The sequence below is a fragment of the Rattus norvegicus genome, chromosome 2 (assembly GCF_036323735.1).
Source record: "Rattus norvegicus strain BN/NHsdMcwi chromosome 2, GRCr8, whole genome shotgun sequence".
NCBI lineage: Eukaryota > Metazoa > Chordata > Mammalia > Rodentia > Muridae > Rattus > Rattus norvegicus.
The window spans coordinates 195872610-195893573 of NC_086020.1; the positions used below are offsets into that span (position 1 = coordinate 195872610).

Genomic DNA, 20964 nt, shown 5'->3' on the forward strand with positions numbered 1-20964 from the left:
CCAAAATCTTGCCAGGGGCAGACTTTCCCCTATTAATTTTCTTGAAACAACGCAAAGCAAATTGCCCTAATTACTCTGGCGGCCGAATGGCAAGGCTTTTGCTCACCAAGGGTAACTCGAGTCGGGCAAGCGGCCAGGAGGACCGCTTTAGAAGTATCTAGTTGGGCTGGCCTGCAGAAGCACCCCATTCGCTGTGCCCCAACTCTGTCCCTTAGGTCCCGTGGGAGTTGGTGCACCTTGGGTACCAGGGAGATGCCTGTCGACTACAGTCAGAGCATTTTCAAGTCCTATTCTTCCAGATTCAAGAAGGCCAGCCCTAGGGAGATCTAGGGAGGGGAAAAGGCCTGATTCTAGAATCCCTGCCATGCCAACTCTATTGAAACAGCTCCCATCATCCCATCTTTAAATCTTCCATTAAAACTTGCTCCCTGAAGTGACTATCCACATATTTACTTGTTTGTCTCATAGTTCCTTCTCCCCCACGATAAAAGTTTTGGAAAGCTGAGAACTTGACTCTCTCACTCTATATCACCATGTGTACCTTGGACACAACAGACTGCCACATGGGCTGAGACCTAGCGGAAGCTGCTTCCTTCCGCAGGCGAGGAGTGGTCCCGGGGTAGATGAAGTGGGGCTGCGCGCTTCCAGGATCCTCTTTAGAAAGAAGGGGCTTCTGAGGGACTTCAGGGGGAAGGCAGAGGAGAGCTTTTTTTCCCTCTGAACGGAGTTAAGAAGAAACACTATGACCCTTCTGCCTAGTCCTAGACCCTATGCCTAGCCCTAAAACTGCGTTCTTTTTTTGTAAGAGCTAATGCACTTGACTAGGGGCATTGGCAGTTCCACTGCCCCACAGAACCCACAGAACCTAACTAAGACCTGCGGGTCCCCCAGTAGTTGCTGCTGGTGGCTGCCACAGCCCTTGACAGACTTACTCGGGTTGCCCGGCCCGCGCACCCCCTACCCCGACCACTCTTCCCATTGGCCGAAGATACCCCTTCTGAGTTCTCATTGGCTGCTGCACTTTTCCTCCGCCCCTACCCCGGGGCAGAGAGCCGCGGCGGCGGGGGACGTTGCTTTAAGTCCCCACGCTGGAGCCGAGGCTCAGCACAGCACGGATAGGGGCGCGGAGCGCACTGAGAACCCTACTTTCCCGTGAGCCCGAGCCCGGCAAATGGGCGAATGAAGAAGGAGAGCAGGGACATGGACTGCTATCTGCGTCGCCTCAAACAGGAGCTGGTAAGAGCGGAGCAGGAGCGGGGGACAGGGAGGACTGCTCCACCCAGACCTAGGTACCTGGCTTGGGCCCCGCGCTCCTTGCACCAGGCGGACGCGGAGAGGAAAGGAGAGAGGATGCCAACTGGTAGGTAGAGGCTAGGGCGGTCGCTCAGAGGCAACAAACTTTGGCAAAGATTTCTGATGAGATATGGGCAAGTAGCAGGGAGTCAGAGCACCCAGCCAAGTTGAATGTGACAGAACTGAAGAGAAAGGAGGGCACACCCAGAGGGGACAAGGCACACAGACGGAGTAAGGCTCGAGTGCCTAGAGTCGCAGGAATGACAGGCACAGGCAGCGGGCGACAGTGGTCGGGTGCTGGGCTCCGGCAGCGCGCAGACGGATCCCTGTCTTGGGCAGGAGGTCAGTCTGGACTGCTCGCTGGTGGGGAGCTGGCACCGCCCGGGGCCCCCAGCTCTGCTGGGCTTGGCAGAGCTGGCGCGGCTGCGGGGGCAGGCTTGGCCGGCTGTCTGCCCAGGCTTGTCTGCCAGCAGGGAGGGGGGTGGCAGCTGTAATGACGGGGGAGGAGGGGTGCCGCCTGGCAGATCGCAGAGCGGGAGTTGTGGAGGCTCGGCCAGATGTCAGGTCTGGGCTTGGGGAGTGCGCTGGGAGTGTGCGGGGCCCCGGGGTGCTGAGGGTGAGTGTGCTACCCTGAGGAGGGGGAATGAATCACTAAAGAGGGATAAGTGACTGTTAAGGCTGTGTTAGGGAAGCCAGGTGGATTCTGATTTCTTTCTCTCTCTTCTCTCGCTCCTCTCTCTTCTCTCTCTGCTCTCTCCCTCCCCTCCCCTCCTCTTCCCCTCTCCCTCCCTCTCTCCCTCCCCTTTAGTGTTCCTTTTACCACCAGGATTCAGGCAGAGGGGTAGGTAATATGCATCTTTGCTCCGCCCATCCCTTCTTCAACTAGACTGCCTTAGCTTCCTCCTCCCACTCAACCTCTTACTGTCTTTCATTTTATCTCCCATGGCAGTAGGTCCTCCTTTCTCACTTTGCTCCCATGTTCTTTTTCTATTCAGAGTCAGGCCATCCAGGCACTAGACAGCAGATCCGGATCCAGAGAGTGCCCAGCTTAGGGTTCTTAAGATCCCAAGATAGCCTTTCCAGTCCTATCTTCAAAGAGTCCACTCTGCCTGCTTGGCAGTGTCTAACAGGCAGGCGTTGGTGGTCCTAGGGCAGAGAAGGGAAACAGAAGTAGCAGGTGCCCTCACTGATGCTCCCTGACCAAGATGACCTGGCCCTAGCCTTGTCTGGTCCGTTTCAAGAGACAGCCCTTTCAGGTTATGGTTCACTTCTCTAGTCCTTCCTCCTGAGCCCTTTCTGTGATGACTCGCAGATATGAAAGTTAGGAGACCCCCAAACCTCTTCTTTGGTGATGTCCACTGCTGAGCTTCTGAACTGTGCCATGCCCTGCACATTATCAGAGTTCATGTGCACGGCGTGCTAGTTTGGGATGATGGCCCATAAATATCCCTCATGGTCCCACTTCGTGTGGCCAGTACTGGAAAGACCAAGATCATCATGGACAACGGCTGAGGATCAAAGCCGAGAAAAGAATCTCATAGAATCCTCTTTGTGCCCGGAACCTGGGACCATGCCACCTACATCAGGAGCAGCATCTATAGAGGGTTTGTGGGTGTTCCTGGCATGGGGATGGATTTTTCTAACTCTTAGTGATTTGCATTTTACATCACTCTAGGTGGGAGGTGGTGAGGGGAGGAAGACAGTCTGTGGATGTCAAGAGAATTTTTTAAAAAAGAAGAGAAATCTGCACTGAGCTGAGCTCCCAGATTTTAATCTGCAAACCCCCACCAAGGCCTTGAGCCCCTATGCCTGGGAGAAGGGGAGACTAGAGTCACCCACTCCCCTTCAGCTTTCATTTGGCCTTTTGTCTGAGCATCTCCAGCCTTTGTCTTGGAGAGGAAGCCAACTGCCTGGCCTGGGTCCCAGAATGACACTGGGATGGCAGAGTTCTTCGACCCTGTGGTACTCCGCTCCCTCCCCAGTGCCAACTGAATAAGAGTCCTGGCAGAGTAGCCGGCAGGGCTATCAGCTCGTCCACCCTGTGATACCTCACCTCAGTGTCTAAGTGGAAAAGCTGAATCTCTGGGTCTCAGTATCCCCGAGAGGAAAGCAAAGCGCTGTTAGCCTAGGCTACCCCTGAGCTGCCTTCTTCCGTGGACTGTAGGGACTGAATTCGTGGGTCTTGGCTTTGGTGGGGACAGGGAACTTTGGGTTCTTTATACTCTCAGGCTGTAGTAGGGTACCACACACATTACATACAGGCTGTCTGCAGTTGGTTCACTCCAGACGGGATCTTCTGTGCCATGCAAAAGGACCGTTGATTTCCTGGTTCTTGCCTAGGGATGCTCATGGAATTCTGATTAAGATCTACATTTGCTTATTAAATTCCCTTCAAGAATGTCCTGTAGACACTATGGGATGAGCCTGTTGCAAAAGGCAGTCTAAACAGGTTGTGAAAATGTCTTTGTCCAGGGCATTCCGTGTTTCCTCTTTTATCCAGTTCCTTCCGAGGCACTGCAATTCAACCAAGAAGAGTTGTTCCTTAAAAAAAAAAAAAAAACCCAACATAGCTAAATGGTCAAATTTCCTGAAGCAAAAAGCCTGAACTGTAATAATGCAGGAAGGAGGTTGAGAGTTCAGAGACCCTGGCTCAATTAACTTGGTAGCTAGAGCACTGGTCCTTTCTCCTTGCCTGGAAGGGGAGGAGGGTAGAGTTTCAGGAATGAAATGTGGCTGAGAAAGTGGCAGCAGCTGACACTCTTCTAAAGTGGGGGTAGGGGCTGCGAGGTTTGGTGCTTCCCTTTCTCTCCAGCTGCCAAAGAGAGGCCTGCCTGGACACAGGCCTTGGGACCAGCTGTTCCCTAAACACGGCATTCATTCACAGTTCCAACAAATGTATAGACACAGGACACAGGAGACGCAGACATAGGATGCTCACTGGCACTTCCAGTGAGTCCTGATCAATTCTGAACAAACTGAATACACAAAGTTTGAATGATCAGAGCTCATGAAGTTCAGTTAGGCTGGGAAGACTTCCTGGAGGAGGGGAATGTTGTAGGAGGACATTATGAAACGTCCATCCTAGTTGACCCCTGGGGAAGCACCCAGTGGACTTCTTTCTCACAGGCTGGGTGAAGTACTTACACAGAACTCCCAGAAGGCAATTCTTTAGTCACTCGTGGCTACAAGTTTAGGATGTCCTAGCATATGACTAAGGAATGAGACCTAAAGGCAAAATAAGGAGAAAAGAAGGGTGTGGAAAAGTTATAATTGGAGCTTTCAAGTCTTGAGCAAAGCAGCTGCCCCCCCCCCCCCGCTTCTTTTTAACAAAGAAAAGCTTCTGCAAAAACATCTCATTCTCTGTGTGCAAACTCCACCCCTTTTTCTCCCCAGGGGAAGAAAGAGAGCTTCTGGGTCAGTTAGTCTGGGGTAAGTAGGGACATAGAATTTGGGGTCAGGTCAACCTTGACCCTGTCTGACCCTGGCATATTAGTGGCTTTTCTCATCTTTAGAATGGATTATTAAAGATACCTATTTCATATGGCTACTGTGAAGAGTAAATGACAATATAAGTAAAATCTGGTCTTGAACTCGAAAGTCTACTTCTCCTAGCCTCCCAAGATCAGGACTAAGGTGTGTTACCAGACCCAGTCTTGGATAAACTTGATGTCGTGCTTCTCAGACTGGTCTGCATAAGCGTCAGACAGCTTTACTGAGTTCATACTGGCTTAAGGCACTGACCAGACATGAGCATTGTGTGTACATACAAGTAAAAACATATGCAGACTTGGTCTTCAGGGAGGGAATAGTTATTTAGTAGAAAAGAAAGTGTATATGGATATCGATGTTAAAGTATCAATGTTGAAATATTAGGGCTGTATAGTGACTGAGTATAGAGCACTTGCCTAGCGAGTGTGAGATCCTGTGTTCAAGCTTCAGTTCTGAAAAAAAAATATACCAAATAATTAACTAACTATTAAAACAACCTAAGAAGTTGCATTTTTACTATTGTCTTCTCTTTGTCTTTTATTATTATCTGTCTGTCTGTGTCTCTCTGTCTGTGTCTGTCTGTGTCTCTCTGTCTCTCTGTCTCTCTGTCTCTCTCTCTCTCTCTCTCGTGTGTGTGTGTGTGTGTGTGTGTGTGTGTGTGTGTGTGTGTGTTTGCTTGCTGGTTTGAGACAGAGTCTCACTGCCTAAGCTTACCTAGACTGGCTGCGATTACAGTGAATCACTATGCCCAGTGTAATTCTCATTTCTAAAACAAGAAAATAGAGACTGGAAAAGTTTAGGCGACTTGGCCAAGGTCATAGAGGTGATAAATAGTGAGGGTTGGATTCAGACCTAGACAGATGATGACAGAGCCGCTGTTCCTACCTGCTCAGTGAGATGTGCAAGGATGTTCAAAGACGGGGAGTTTATGCTCTAAGGGTCATGGTTCAGCTCTCTGACAAAGGGGCAGCAAGTTTTGTGATGCACGTGCTCTGTTGCAGAGAGACAGCACATGCACGAGACCTTGGAGATCGATGAAGACTCACACAAAGGTGGGCCCACAATGAAACATAGGCAGATGGCACAGAGGCAGAAGTCGTGTGGGTGTCTGAAGACCAACTTGAGTTTGCTGGACTGAACACTATATGTAGGGAAATCGTGGGTGGAATAGCCTTGAGTGTTGTTCTAAAGACTGACTTTCCCCCCGTGCACCAGAGAACAGCCTAGTCAGAGATATGTATCCTGACTCAGGATATCATATGAGGGAAGGAAGCGACTGAAGAAGAAACATGATTTAGAAGAGGTCAAGAAAGAGGGTGTGATGATCTGAACTAAGAAGGAGAGACGCAGGGAAGTTCTCCAGGTTCCTGAGCTGACTGCAGGAGAGATGGGCTAATACTATCAGAGGAAAGAGGCCTGGCTAAGGCTGAGAGGCCAGCTTCCCAGAGCAGGCAATATTGGGCCTCTCTCCCCATCTGCTTCTTGCCTGACCATGTGATCCCCAAAAGATGGTTCTCTTGGGAAAGTAGGCTCATCATTTCTCACCCTTCACTTCCTCCCGTCTTTACCCTCCTCCCCGCTGCAGCTCTTGGCAGAGTTTCCGTGTTACCTTCCTGTTGAAAGTTCTAGCCAAGAGTCAAGAAGGTCCCTATTCACTGAGCTGGAGAATGGGTCACTTGGCAAAAGTGGGGCTTTTCCCATTTCCGGCCCAGAGCCTCCTCCTAGCTTCCCCATGGGTTGAAAGGAACTGTGTGGGGATTTTGTGAGTAATGGGGTGGGGAAGGGAGGCAGGGCACACTGCCAAGTCCATGGGCAAAGCTGAGCCTGTGTCAAAGGATTTCGGCTGAGCTCCGAGAGGGCGTGAGATGGATGGAAGGAGGGCACAGCTGCAGGATCAGTCAGGGGCCCAAGGCAGGACTTGGGAAGGGAGCCGAGGATGTTGGCATCTCCATCTAACTCCTCTCCTCCTCCCACACCACAAAGGGCCAAGCCAGTGCTGATGAGAGGGTCTGTCCACAAACAGCTGACCCCACAACCCCTTCCTGCTCCATGACTCAAGATGGAGGGATCTACTGTCCAATGGCAGGCAGTTGCTTTCTCCTCTTAGAAGCCCTGAGTAGGAAGAAACAGAACTGGGGTTTGGAAACCCTCAGACCATGGTTTCTCCATGCTTCTTCCTCATCTGATGGTAACTCCTTCTTCCACTTCTTATTGACTGGCCTGGCTTTCCACAGCACTCCAACTGGCCTACAGGAAGGGGGGCAACCTTTGGATCCCAGTTCTCCTACCAGAAAGCCTTAGGACGGGAGTCATAGTACATGTATTCTTACAGCTCCCACCTTTTGATGGCCTATGTTATACTTCTCATGAAAATTCCTTTATAAACTCATTGATTATAACAACATTAGTAGATTTACGTAAAACATTAAATAGAAATTTAAATAATTTGAAGATACAGTGAACGTAGCCAAGGCTTGGAAAAGAGTGTTTGGGTAACAGTAGCTCTAGAAAAGATGATCTGAGGGAACCCCTAACTTCCTAAATCCATCAAATGGGATTTCTTTCTCCTGCCCTCGCCAGCTACCCAGAGCAATGGCGGTGTTCGGCAATGCAACGAAAAGGGTACATACCTGACACAGGAGGGTTGACATTGCACAAGTTCACAACCTAAAGAACATAGGTAAAATCTTCCCAGTGACCTAAAGACCACAGGTGAACCTTCCCAATGACAAGTACCAAGTGTGTCAGGGCAGACTACAGCACAGGACTCTTGACCACACCAGGAAGACGAGAGTAGATTACATCTAGAGAGACTAAAATTTGATATGCAGAAAATGTATTGATAAAAATACAAATCCTAAGCAAGGCAGGAGATAAGCAATGAATTGGGGATGATATGAGGGCAAAGGTGTGGGTGAGGAGACCTTTGAAGCCTTTCTCGAAGAGATTCCATTAGGAAATGTTTAAGGACTTTGTATTTGATGGTGTAGAGCTGCCGAGGAGGCAGGGCTGTTGGATCCATGTCTACTCAGATGAGAACCAATCAGATCTCAGGATGTTACCAGTTGACTCCCAAAAGCAAGTAGGGGATGACTGGACCCTTGCAGCTCTGAGATACTGAGAGGCTGCAGCATGGAGATGAGTACTCAGAACTATTTATTTCTGGTTGTCTAAGCTAACCCTGTCTCTTAGCTCCCGCCCCACACTGCTCACATCCTCCCACTTTGGTCCTAAGACAAGAGAAGCCCTGGGATCCCAGATGGTCCCACGCCCTGAGTGAAGAGAGCAGCACAGCCTCTGGCTCTTTGTCCATGGATGACATCATCCCCTTGGGGTTGGTGGGAAAGGCTGTCCTCTTGGCTCCCCTCACACAGGGCCCAGAGGATGCTACTGTTTGCACCGCCCCTGGCCCTCCCAGCTTTCCACAGCTTCCTTCTTTTCATCCCTCTCATAGCTGCCTTCCCTTTAGAGACAGTTTGTCCTCTGCCTGAAGCTGGGCTCCCGGAAGTCAGTGTGAGTGGTCAGGAGGAAGCTTGTGCTTCCCTTTCCTCCCTTCCTCTGCCTGAGTAAGGCAGGTTGAGGAATGAGGAGCTGAACAAAAGAAGTGTTCTCTTTGGTCAGACCATCTTTTGGTCAGACATGGAATCCTGTCATCATTATGTGTGAAGATTCGCAAAGGAAGAAATATTTTGAAGGCACACTGGAAGCCTGCATCGATGCTTTCTTTGGTCCATGGAGGAAACTATTGCCTCATCTAGTCTGCACAGTAGCTATCGGAGCAGAGACTACTATTCCTACTCTAGAGAATGGAGACAACAGTGCCAACCAACCAGAGCTCCCAGGGACTAAACCACTACCCAAAGACTATACACGGACTGACCCTGGGCTCCAACTGCATAAGTAGTAGAGAATAGCCTTGTTGAGGCACCAGTGGAAGGGGAAGCCCTTGGTCCTGCCAAGGGTGGGCCCCCAGTGCAGGGGAATATGCAGGGGCAGTAAAGGGAATGTATGGGGGGAATACCCGTATGGGGGAGGGGGGGAGGGGAGCTTATGGACAGGAAACAAGGAAAGGGAATAACATTTGAAATGTAAATAAAGAAATATATCTAATAAAATTTGTTTAAAATTTAAAAAAATTTAAAAAAGAAGAATGGAGAAATAGAGCCCGCAATGAACTTCAATTGTTCCAGTGCCGGGCTACTACAAAGCCTTGGGTTTGATTCCCAGCTCTGCATAAAACTGGGCATGGAGAGCATGCCTATAACCTCAGCACTTGGGAGGGGGAAAGCAGGAGGATAAGATTTTCAGGCCACTGGAGAAACTGAGCTGGGTGTGCTAGCTCATCCTATAATGTTAACGCTCAGAAGGCTGAGGCAGGAGAATTATGAATTTGAATCTGAGATGGACTGCATAACAAACAAGATTTTGAAGAAAGTAGAACAAATTAATAAATGACATTACCCTATAGAAAAATTAAAATACAGCTACTACATGACAGACCTGGGATTTGAACCCCGTTCCTTTTATTTCTAGACCCCAAGTTCTGAACCAGTACAGAATATTTTCAATATGGATACAACTTCAGTCCTTGTTTTCTTACAAAGGAGGCCCTGTCTTATGGACAACCCTGAATTTATACATTCCCACACACATTCATTCCCGCTGGAAAACTGTACAAAATGTCAGCCTTATTTCTTATGGATTTTTCCACAGTGGAGGAGACTGAATGGGGTCATTTCATTCCTCCCACCACCTCTGGTCTGACTGTGTCCCTCCTTCTGGATAAAAGCCTGCCAGTTTAGATTCCTTGTTGCTTGGTGAATTGAAACCTTGGGAAATGGCCCTGGTTTGTTCTCTCTCTCTCTCTCTCTCTCTCTCTCTCTCTCTCTCTCTCTCTCTCTCCCTGTCTAATAAGAGACTTCAGGTAGCAAACAGCGTATAGGGATGTTGTGGGGAGGGGAGTCAGTAGTCCCATCTATGGTTTATGAGTGTCATGTAAAGTGTCAGGTGGGCTCTGGGATGATACAGTGACATGCAGATCTCAGTCTCTACCTCTAAACAGCCGCTACTCAATAAATATTTCATGAGCAACTGAACATTTAAACTGTGGATGGTTAAGACGTAGATGGATCCAGTACAGAAGTAGGACTCTGGAGACACGTACCTCAAAGATCTAAGAGGATGCCCTGGCAGGAGCACACTGGAGACATACGGGACATGGATTCAAATTTCAGGAATTATAATTTTTATCATGGGTCTTGTCTGGAGGTCACAACAGTTTGGAGACCAATAATAACTGAGTTTCGACAATAGAGAGGTACCAAGTGAGGTGACAGGATGGAGATGGGCATGCGGAAGAATGGCAGACACTCATGGGTCTGGGGCCGGAATGGAAGTGTGGAGGAAGCTTCTGTAGCATTTCCCAGCGCGGAAGGAAAGAAGCAGGATATCTCCAACCGAGCGCAGGAACAAGTTACACGGGAACACAGTGACTGAATAGAGATTCCGGGTGACAGGGGAGTAGATTGGAGTGTGGGGATCAACAGGGCAACTGGAGGGAAATGCAATTTCTCAGGAAGGAGCTGAGCCAGGCTTGCATCCCAGAGTCTGGTCTATACCAGCAGCAGCTGATGTAAATATGTAGTAAATAGATGTGTGAAAGAAGGGGTCAGGACAAGGACTACCAACGACGGGCACAACTACTCCATGGGTTCTGTGTCTCCTGCCACTCGAGTGGCACATATGTGCCCCCAGCAAATCTCAGGGCTCTTAGCCTGTGTCAGTTCTCTCCCTGTCTCGGGAGAATGCACAAAGCAAGGCAAACTCTGCAGCCTAGAAAAGGCCTCCAGGCCCTCACCCTCGGGCTGACAGTCCTCCGCTGACCTTTAGTGCTGCTGGCTCAAAGGAGCTTGGGCAGATCTCTCCCTACCAGGCCAGGGTTGGCAGGAGATTCAACCTGGAAGCCAGAGAGGGCCAACTGACAGCCCACACTGTGGTGCTTCTGTGTCTCCCCTATTTTAGTCCCCCACTCCCCCACGCCTTGGACTTAGCTCTGGGCACTAAGGCAAGACTGGGAGGTAAAATGATCCCGTGAGTCTCTGGGGGGCTTAAAAAAACAGATGGTTCTCGCACAGAGCCTCACTGTGAGTAATTTGATCAGGATGGAGGGAGGGAGCTGGCAGGCCCAAGGCAGCTTGGGCACAGGGGGTAGAAACTTTGTGAATGTTATCAGAAGCAGCCTCCCCTCTACAGCCAACAAGTGGGGCCCTCACCCAAGTCAAGTGAGTCCCTCAGCCCCTTCCAGATGGCACGGAAGACATGGGGCTAGGGGAACCGACCCCAGAATCCCTGCTTCTGGTATGACAGAGTCAGCGAGGCTCAGAAGGCAAGGAGAATGCTGGAGCCAGGCATGAGGGAACAGGTGCTTGGTGGGGTAGAGGGCTCTGGCAGGGTTAGGCAGGGGTTTCTGGCACAGAGGAGTCCCCTGGTCTCTCTCCTGACCAGTCAAATGTGAAGAACGGTTAAAAGGAGCCCCAGGCCTATGCTTTCTCTGGAGTGCCCCTTTCCTCTCCCCCCTCTACTGTTCCATAGAGGATACAATAGCCTTCAAGTCTGGCCCTCTTGCCCAGCCATCTGCGAGCACTGGTTGCTGTTGAGACAGACCTGGGCTGAAGGCCTGGCTCTATGAGCTGTGTGGCGTCGCGTCCCTTACTTCCCTCCTGCTACAGCTTACTCACTCAGTGTAGAGAGAAAAGCAACCATCTGGGGTTTATAGAGACTGAAGAGACAAGATACCTAGCTTCTGCAGCGTGATTCCTGTCACGTAGTAAATACTCTCAAGTGTTTATTGCCACCATTATCCATTAGGGAGCAATGTCACAGAAAGGACAAGAGTGGCTACTATCATTCTTGAAAAAAATTTTTTTTAAAAAATTTCACATGCATGGGTATTTGGTCTGCATATAGGGCTATGGACTGAGGAAGCCAGAAAAAGGTGTCAGATCCCCAGGAACTGGAGTTGCATATAGTTGTGAGCCACCATGTGGGTGCTGGAAATTGAATCTGGGTCCTCAGTGAAGAGCAGCCAGTGTCCTTAACCTCCAAGCCCTCTCTCTGGGTATGCTTCTGTCACTACAGCCTTAGACTGAACTCGGCTCCACCTTTTACTGTCTAATCGCTTATGGGCCTCAGTTTCCTTACCTGTCATATGGAAGCAATAACAGTACAATCTCAAAGAGCAGTTGGGGATTAAAATAGGGTTATCTATTAATGTAAGTTGACATATACATACACATATGTACTTATATACATTTCTACCCACTCACACACACACATACACACATAGCAGCCAACTAACCCAACAAACACATAAAACACTAGTCCCCAGCTTGATGAGTTTTGGACAAGGCATTCCCATAAAGCCATTTTAGATTTTTCTGTTTGCTTGTTTGTTTGTTTGCTTGCTTGAAATGGAGTACCACTCTATGGCTCAGGCTCGTCTGGAACTTACTACATATCCAAGGCTGTCCTTAATCTCAAAGTAATCCTCCTGCCTCAACTTCTATTTGTACTTCAAATCTAGTGTTGGGAATACAAGTGCAAGCCACCATGGCTGTCTGTCTCTTCTCTCCCCCTCCCCCTCCCCCTCCTCCCCCTCCTCCTCCTCCTCCTTCTTCTTCTCCTTCTCCTCCTTCTCCTTCTCCTCCTCCTCCTCTTCCTCCTCCTCTCCTCCTCCTCCTCCTCTTCCTCCTCCTCCTCTTCCTCCTCCTCCTTCTTCTCCTTCTCCTCCTGCTCCTTCTCTTCTTCCTCCTCCTCTTCTTCCTCCTCCTCCTCCTCTTCCTCCTCCTCTTCCTCCTCCTTCTTCTTCTCCTTCTCCTCCTCCTCCTCCTCCTCCTTCTCCTCCTTCTTCTTCTTCCTCTCTCTCTCTCTCTCTCTCTCTCTCTCTCTCTCTCTCTCTCTCTCTCTCTGCCTATGCAGTGCAGTAATGAAGTCAATACTTCATTATTAGGCAATGGGATTGTATTGGATAAGCTTTCCATCTGTAGGATGATATAAATTCTGAGCACTTTGACATAGTTTAGATCAAGCTGTGATGTTTGATGGCTTAGATATACAGAATGCATTTTCAACATAAAATTATCCTTTCAGCGTACTGTGGATTTAGCAAGTGGTAGAAACGCTGAGCAGCGTTTAGAACAGTGCCTGTCTTGGTTAGTTCATGACTGTTAATGTTAATTCTCTTATCTAGCAGTGTTCAGATCTGTCCTCTCCTGACACAGGCCTGCCCTGCAGCAGACTGAATAGGTGAAGTTCCAATGGCTGACTTGGAAGCCCCTAAAAGTGTATGTTCAGAGGTTACAGGTTGAGGTTCCAGGCTGTGAAGGGTAACCCTCCCTTGCAGCCCCAGCACTCAGTGACCCTGTGTTTTCTCTCCGTACAGATGTCCATGAAGGAGGTGGGGGATGGCTTACAGGATCAGATGAACTGCATGATGGGTGCACTTCAAGAACTGAAGCTCTTACAGGTGCAGACAGCATTGGAACAGCTGGAGATCTCTGGAGGCGCGCCCACCTTCAGCTGCCCTAAGAGCTCACAGGAACAGACCGAGTGCCCTCGCTGGCAGGGTAGTGGAGGGCCTGCTGGGCTTGCTGCCTGTCCCTCCTCCAGTCAACCATCTTTTGACGGCAGCCCCAAGTTTCCATGCCGTAGGAGTATCTGTGGGAAGGAGCTGGCTGTCCTTCCCAAGACCCAGATGCCAGAGGACCAGAGCTGTACCCAACAAGGGATAGAGTGGGTGGAGCCAGATGACTGGACCTCCACGTTGATGTCACGGGGCAGAAATCGGCAGCCTCTGGTGTTGGGAGACAATGTTTTCGCAGACCTGGTGGGCAACTGGCTAGACTTACCAGAACTGGAAAAGGGCGGGGAGAGGGGTGAGACTGGGGGATCCGGTGAACCCAAAGGAGAAAAAGGTCAGTCCAGAGAGCTGGGTCGTAAGTTTGCCCTAACTGCAAACATTTTTAGGAAGTTCTTGCGTAGTGTGCGGCCTGACCGAGACCGGCTGCTCAAGGAGAAGCCTGGTTGGATGACTCCTATGGTTTCTGAGTCACGAGCAGGACGCTCGAAGAAAGTCAAGAAGAGGAGCCTTTCTAAGGGCTCGGGACGGTTCCCTTTTTCCAGCACAGGAGAGCCCAGACATATTGAAACCCCGGCCACAAGCAGTCCCAAGGCTTTAGAACCCTCCTGTAGGGGCTTTGACATTAACACAGCTGTTTGGGTCTGAATTCGAGAGATGCTCACTGACCTAAAATGCAGACTTGTGAGGGCCCTGGGGGAGGGTGGGCAGATGGCATGGTCTTCAGGCCAGATGCAAGTTCCCATCCTCAGAAAGAAAGCAGAGTTCTTAGTCAGGCCTCAGTAGAACAGTGGAGAGAGGCTGTCACAGGCCAGGCTGAGCTGAGTCCCTGGAGAGAATGTGTGTATTTGTGTGTGTGTGTGTGTGTGTGTGTGTGTGTGTGTGTGTGTGTGTGTGTGTGTATGTGTGTGTGTATGCGTGTGCATGCACTGTTGTTGTTAGAGGCTGGATGTGACAATAATTGGGAGAGGCAGGAAAGGAGTCCAGGACAAGCCTATGATATTCCTCCATTACCTTACCCAAGACCTCATTTGAACATTCTATATGCAAAGGGGCATTTAGCCCTCAGGTTTCCCAGAGGAACTCCCAATAAAGACCTGTCTCAGGGACCCCCAACCATTTTTTAATGGTCTGCTTCCCTGACAAGGCACTGATGCAGGCAAGGGGTTTGTTTTTGTTTTAAGGGTTGGTATCCCAGAATGGAGCACCGGAAATAGGAAAATCCCTATTTATAGCCCTTCCTAGGACCAAGATTTCACCCATGGCTGGGTGCTGGGGACGCAGAACAAGCAGAGGGGTGTGCGTGCGTGCGTGCGTGCGTGCATGTGGTGTTGAGGAAGCCTGAGATGCTCCCAGATCTCTAAAGTGCAGAGGAGAAGCAATGTGCGTTCACCCCGGTGATTCCATAAGCAGCCATCTCTGAGAGCACACTCGGCTGCCAGGAGGAAAAACAGGTCAGGCCAATCTCATGGTTATCAATGGACCCTAGAGTCATACGCTGCCTGGTCCAGCAGTGAGAGCCCATCCTGACTCCCTGTTGCCTATCTTAATGCTCCTGCAGGGCAGCAGATGGTTGGGGTGAACCCAGAGATAATACCCATACATTGAGAACATTTCTTAGTCTACATCTCATAGTCATTCAGCGAACTGGACACATCTACCCGCATCACCCTGGAGGTCAACAGGGGACCCTGAGGGTGGGGCTGATGCCAGGCACTTTATATAGTGAGCAGGCGTGCAAGTCTGGGACCCAGGGAATCCATCTCAGCCCCCACCCCTTAGCCAGGAGAGAACAAAGTAGGCCCCTGTTCAAGCCCAGCTCGGAGGCTGCCTTAGCTCCTCCTTCGCCCCCTCCTGCAGACCCAGCTCAGCTTGATGAGGTGTGACAACTGCAATTAGAGGCAAGCCGCCTGCTGCCCCCAGAGCATTAAGAGCAAATTAGAGAAGAAAAATCACAAGAGAAGCTCTTCTGCCTGCAGTCTAGACTCCCAGGGGACTGGGTGGAGGAAGGAAGAGCTTAGGGCATAGGGATGAGGAGGTAAAAGTAACAGCAGGAAGGGTCACCTGCAAGTTCCCACGCAGTTAAATGATAGGTGGCCTTTTTTTTTTTTTTTTTAATCTGTAGCTTTTTGTCAGGCAATGTGCCTATCTCTTTCAGAACAATTAATCAGTGGGGTCAAAGGGCCCTGCCATGCTGGCTGCCCCCATCAGGCTACTCAAAAAGGAAAGCAGTTCCAAGCTCCAGCCTGTGGGCATCAGGCCTATCTGCTCTGGCCTGGTGTTTATCAGCTAGGCTCGCTCTTTCTGGTCAAATGGGTCCTCATCCATTCTGTCCCCACTGAACTTCTGTCTCTGGTGAAGGAAGGTAACTGTAGCTGCCTCTGATGGCTGCTGCAATGTGTGTGGAGAATGAACATGTGAAAACCCCACACCCTGAAGGGTGGCACATATGACACATTTACTCAAGAGGACACAGGACTGGGACGGTGTAGGAAGCCAACTCATTTGTTTTGTGGACTAGTCACTGTTCACATTATTTAAATCGACTGACGTGACAGACTCCTTCTTTGACTGGGCACTGTGACAGAAGGAGAGAACTCAGCAATGGGAAAGCTGGCCTCCACAGCTACCAAGGCACACAAAGAAATCCAGTTAACCACCACCTGGCCAGAAAAGGGTCAAGGGACCAAAACAAAATGATTAGCAAGTAATTTTGGCTTCTAAGAGAACCCACAGGTGTCTGTCACCTTGATCTTTATTTTTCTGCTACACCCAGGAAATGGTTGCTCATTTTACCCAGTAGACTCGGAGAAGTTAATGCTTTCAAGGTCACACAGTACAAAGCTGGGATTGAAACAGTTTGTAACTGACTTCCAATCTTGTGTTCATGCTACCTGGCAAACTGTCCATATTTGCTCCACAGCCAGATCCAGAATAACATTTGTCTCCTGAGATTATTCTTGTCTCCTCATGATTGACAAGCGGCGTGCTCATTACCCACTGGAGGAATTTTGCGGGGTCTCAAAGGGACTGATAGAATGTCCCAACTACTAGGTCACGTTTGGCTGACGAGAGCTTATGGAGACCCAACCTCATAGAGCTTTTACTTTGTCCACCTCCTTGGCTCTCGAGGAGACAGTGATGGAGAGTGCTCACTCTGCTGAAGTGAAGAGGTGACAAGACATGCTCTGGCCTTAGTGATGCGGCATGCGGGGCCACATGTCAGGGAAGGAGATCGTGAGAATAGGCAGAAAGAAACTGACAGCTTAGTTCTGCCTCTCGGGCTCCTTTTATGGTTAATTGGGACATGTGAATAAGCTGGGAGTGCCTTTAATACCCTTCCTGGCATACAGGCCTGCCCCACACCTGGCCTAACTCCTTGGCAGGCCTCTAGTTGGCCTAGGTATCTTCTCAGGGATCTACCTGCCTCTCTGTAACCCTGTCTGTGGTCAGTCTGTAGATAATCTCCAACCACAGCATCTACTGGAAGATCCCTTCCCTGCTGGGCACAGTTGGTAGAGCCTGCCAGATCTCTGTTTCCTCTTTACCACTTCTCCCCCATGCTCTTCTGTAGCCTACCCTCAGGGTGATCTCTAACCCAAACTAATCTTGAGGAACAGACACTTGGCTCAGCTCCACCGACTATCCTCACCTGTTCCCAGAGGCGCCATAGGAGAGGCCCTTTCTTTCTCATCACCCCAACATTCTCTGCAGGATAAAATCATGAGTCCAGCCTGTCCGGGGGGAAATGGGGCCTGTCTGCAGTTCCCCGGAGAAGTGTAAATTCACCCCAGGTGATCTCTCCAACCAGGACACTTAGGTGTTTTGGCCAGTACCAGTATTTCTATGAATTCCTGATCTGGAGTCAAATAGATAGGAATCAAGACCCAGGCTTCTTACTGTGAGAGCCTGAGCGTATGGCCTGACCTGCTGGAGGCTCCTCTGCTCTTGTATGTAGCAGGAATGCTGTCAGGCACACGGCACAGCACACCAGCACACAGGTTCCACAGAAATGGCACTATAAACCCATCTCCTGCCTAACCATAGATAAAGCTGAAAATAAACAGTGCTTACTTTAAGCCCTGGTGTTCTGCTAAAAAGTACACATTGACTCTCACTTTATCACAGGATTGTGGCAAGGATTAGAGGGGCATAAATGTGGTTTTGTCCACTTCACAGATGTGGCTTACCTGGTCTGTTTTGTCAAATGGTACACATACTTTTTGTCAAATGGGGAAGGATAGTCTGGGCCAGGCTAGGAAGGTACTTGGGGCTTGTACTGCCTCAGGGCCTTCCCCTTCCCTAAGGATGCACCCAATGTCTTAGGTACCCAAGTCTCCCTCCCTGACAACCTGGAGCCTCAATTGCAGGCCAGGGATGGAGTTGCATGAGCCAAATTCTGTTGACCAGATGTTTACCTTCTTGGTCACATCACTCCTTTTCTCTAGCCACTTTCGGGGAGAGGGGTGTCCCTACGAAGCCTGAATTTGACAAGATTCCCTGCCCTTTGAGCGACCCATCCTTTCCATTCAGTTCCTCCTAGCCCACTGTACACCCATGCAGCCAACACCAAAGAGTCATCTTTGTCTCTGCAACAAAGTTCTTATTCTTACATTCCAGTCTCCCACTGGAGTCCTCGCTCCCTCACCACCCCCACGGTCCCCTGAAAGCATCTCTGTGCTGGTCAGAGGCCTTGAATCTGTCTTCCATAGCTCGGGGCCAACCTCTCACAGGGGATCTTAATCACTTTAAATTTTCCTTTTCTCTGCATCTCAAGCAGGATCCCTGACTGGATTCTACCCTGTGTAGAGACAAGAGGAGCCAGTGTTCTGTACCTTTGCTATCTGTAACTCTTCCCAACACTGCATCTCCCTTCTTCTGGTCAGGCAGAGTGGTTTTGGGTCAGGGCTTTGTAAGGATACCAGTTGGATGTGGGATCTGTGACTTGATTCTGTCTTCCTATCTGTCCCAAGTGTCAGAGACCTAATCTTACTCAAGTAGACCTTCAGCTAGCTTGATTGGCCTCGTTTCTGGCATTTCTCACCCACTTTACCCACCAAGGAGATGGGTTACCTTAAGTGCTTCAAGTTTTGGGTCTGCCTGAACTGTCCCAACAAGTTCAGTTCCTGCTCAGACTGCCTTTTCCAAGTTTGAGAGCCCCTCTCTTCCAGCCCTGTGTAGGTCTTGTCTGTGCCTTGGCCTAACCCTCAGTGCTTACTTGGATTGGTCAGTGGCTTCTGCTTCTGCAGTACTCTCCTTCTCCTGCAGACCTGTGGCCACCTCCGAGCTAGTGACTACTCAGCACCTTTGCTTCCGATACTGAGCACAGGGCTGCTGCCTGCGTGATCTCCACTTCTCAGGGAGCTCTGAGCTGAGCCAACCTTTAGTTTATCCTGTTTAGGAACCGCCAGTGGCCAAGCCTTTCTTAGCTGACCCCCTCCTACTTTGCTTTTCACAGCACCGGAAGTTCATTTCCCAGAAAAGAGGGGAGCCATGACCAGTTATTGTCAGAGCAGGAAACAGTAGACAGCCCCCTCCTCAAGCTGTTGTACAAAACTCTCCCTGCTTGGCTTCTCAAGCCAACTCTATTTTAATTCTGGCTGGCTGTGGAATCTACCTCACCTTCTGTTGTCACTGGACTGCTCAGGCCTTTCAGGTGATGATCTACTTTTCTCTCAATAGTTTCTGGAGAAGTCCTCTTTTGCCCTAGCCCCCCCGATTTCCTCCCTTTCTTGCCTAGCCTCTTTCCTCCAGCCTTCCTGACCTGGATCACCTCCATGGAGGTCCTTTTTCGTTTTTATTTAGCATCAGCATCTGGTCCCAGACCTTCCTACCCCAGGATGTTTTCCTAAATTGCCATGCTCTAATGGGAACACCAAGCTTGCTAGATCCTCCTCCCCTTATTGTGACTGTTAAGGGAGGGGTGGGGTGAGCAGTGTAGCAGGGAAGGAAACTGAGAGTTGGGTGGTGAGCGCCTTCTCTACCTCCAGGCCCACCTCTGGCTACACTCCAGGCATTGTCTCCCCACCAGGCCTTGCTTGCCAGAAAGGCAGAAGGTCCACAGGCACTTGTGTGGAAGTTGTGCAAGAGGGGTGGTCATCAGAACCCTACATAGGGTAGGGTGTGTGTGTGTGTGTGTGTGTGTGTGTGTGTGTGTGTGTGTGTGTGTGAGAGAGAGAGAGAGAGAGAGAGAGAGAGAGAGAGAGAGAGAGAGAGAGAAAGCGCTGGAATTAACTCCCTGGACTTACACTAGACCCACACTGCCACTGATCCACCACCTCCTCCCTAGGCCTGCATCAAGTACTTTGGGGATAAAAAAAGCAAGAAAAATTCTTCCAAATGAAATGAACCCGTGTACCAGCTCCCTGGCCACCTCAGACCATGTCCATGTTCAAGTCACACCCACCACTGGCCCAAGGACTTTGGTTATCATCACAGAGCCTTAGGCCAATCTGAGTGAAGCAACTGTTCAGAACTTCTGTTGAGATTCCAAGTATCAAGTAAGCTCAGATTCCAGAAAACGGTTTTCCAGCAGTGGCGTCAGGGGTCCAAAGAACTTCAAAGCTTTTTGGTGTAGGCCTTCCAACTCTGATGGAAATATAGGATCAAATAGTGTCTTCCCCCTTCTGTTAGCTCTACACCACTCACGAGGACAGGCAGGCTTCACCCCCACAGCTCCAAGTCCTACTTTTCAAATTAGGAAGGCTGACTGTCTAGCACTCCCTCATCCCAGATGTTCCTTGGGCAAGCTGACCAGGAATTGCATTAGTAGCTGTGGCCTGTGGATTTCTCACCCACAAGAAGGGCCTGATAATGGGATGTCAATGAAGAAGCTGGTACCTACCAGACGTGACTAAAAGCTATGACAAAGCATAACCTTAGACAGAGGGGTTGCTGCCTGTGATGTAAGGACAGAGAGGGAGAGCTAGCACCTACAGAACACCCAGAGTGTCCTGCCTATGCTAACCTGAGGGGAAACTAACCATGTCAGTTGACACAGAACTAAGGGTCAGAGCTTTTTTTCCCAATCCTCTCTGACAACTTTGTGAGCCAAATTGTCGGGAGCTGGTGCCTCATAAGGAATGCTGAATATATGAGTGTTTTGTCTTCATGTATATATATTCACCTGTGTGCAGGGCAGTGCCCATGAAACCAGAAAAGGGTCAGTATCCCCAGAACAAGAGCTGCCATTTGGGTTCTGGGCCTTCTTCAAGAGCAACAAGTGCTCTAATGTACTGAGCCCCACACCCCACACCCCAGCCCACAACAGTGTTCCTGATGACATAGTATTGATTCTATGTTGTGTTTTTTGTGATTTTCCTTGTCTATATTCAATCCAGTGAATTCTATTATCTACAGTATTCTTCCTCTTTTTCATTGTCCTCCAGCCACGTTGACCTCGTCATTAGTCTTCCAACATGCCCAGCACATGCTCCAGTAAAGCACTTGTTCTCATCCTTTCCCCGTGTGACAGCCTTTCTTTCTCCAATGCAGTCCCATGAGCTCACATTTTCAGTTCTTCCTCACATAGCCAACACAAGAACATA

At 49.7% G+C, this 20964-nt stretch overlaps 1 protein-coding gene across 2 annotated transcripts; it reads left to right on the top strand.

Moving 5' to 3' along the window:
• The first annotated feature begins 1007 nt into the window (after nucleotides 1-1007).
• Inka2 (inka box actin regulator 2) lies at nucleotides 1008-16374 on the top strand. 2 transcript variants are annotated; one of them, XM_006233088.5, is made up of 3 exons: nucleotides 1050-1236; nucleotides 2102-2134; nucleotides 13223-16374. In XM_006233088.5, the coding sequence occupies exons 1-3, from the start codon at nucleotides 1180-1182 to the stop codon at nucleotides 14063-14065; spliced, it is 933 nt and encodes a 310-aa protein (XP_006233150.1). In that variant the 5' UTR covers nucleotides 1050-1179; the 3' UTR covers nucleotides 14066-16374. The 2 variants fall into 2 exon arrangements, with proteins under 2 accessions (NP_001101183.1, XP_006233150.1); NM_001107713.2 differs by lacking the exon at nucleotides 2102-2134 and having other exon boundaries at nucleotides 1008-1236; nucleotides 13223-16373.
• Nucleotides 16375-20964: the final 4590 nt, after the last annotated feature.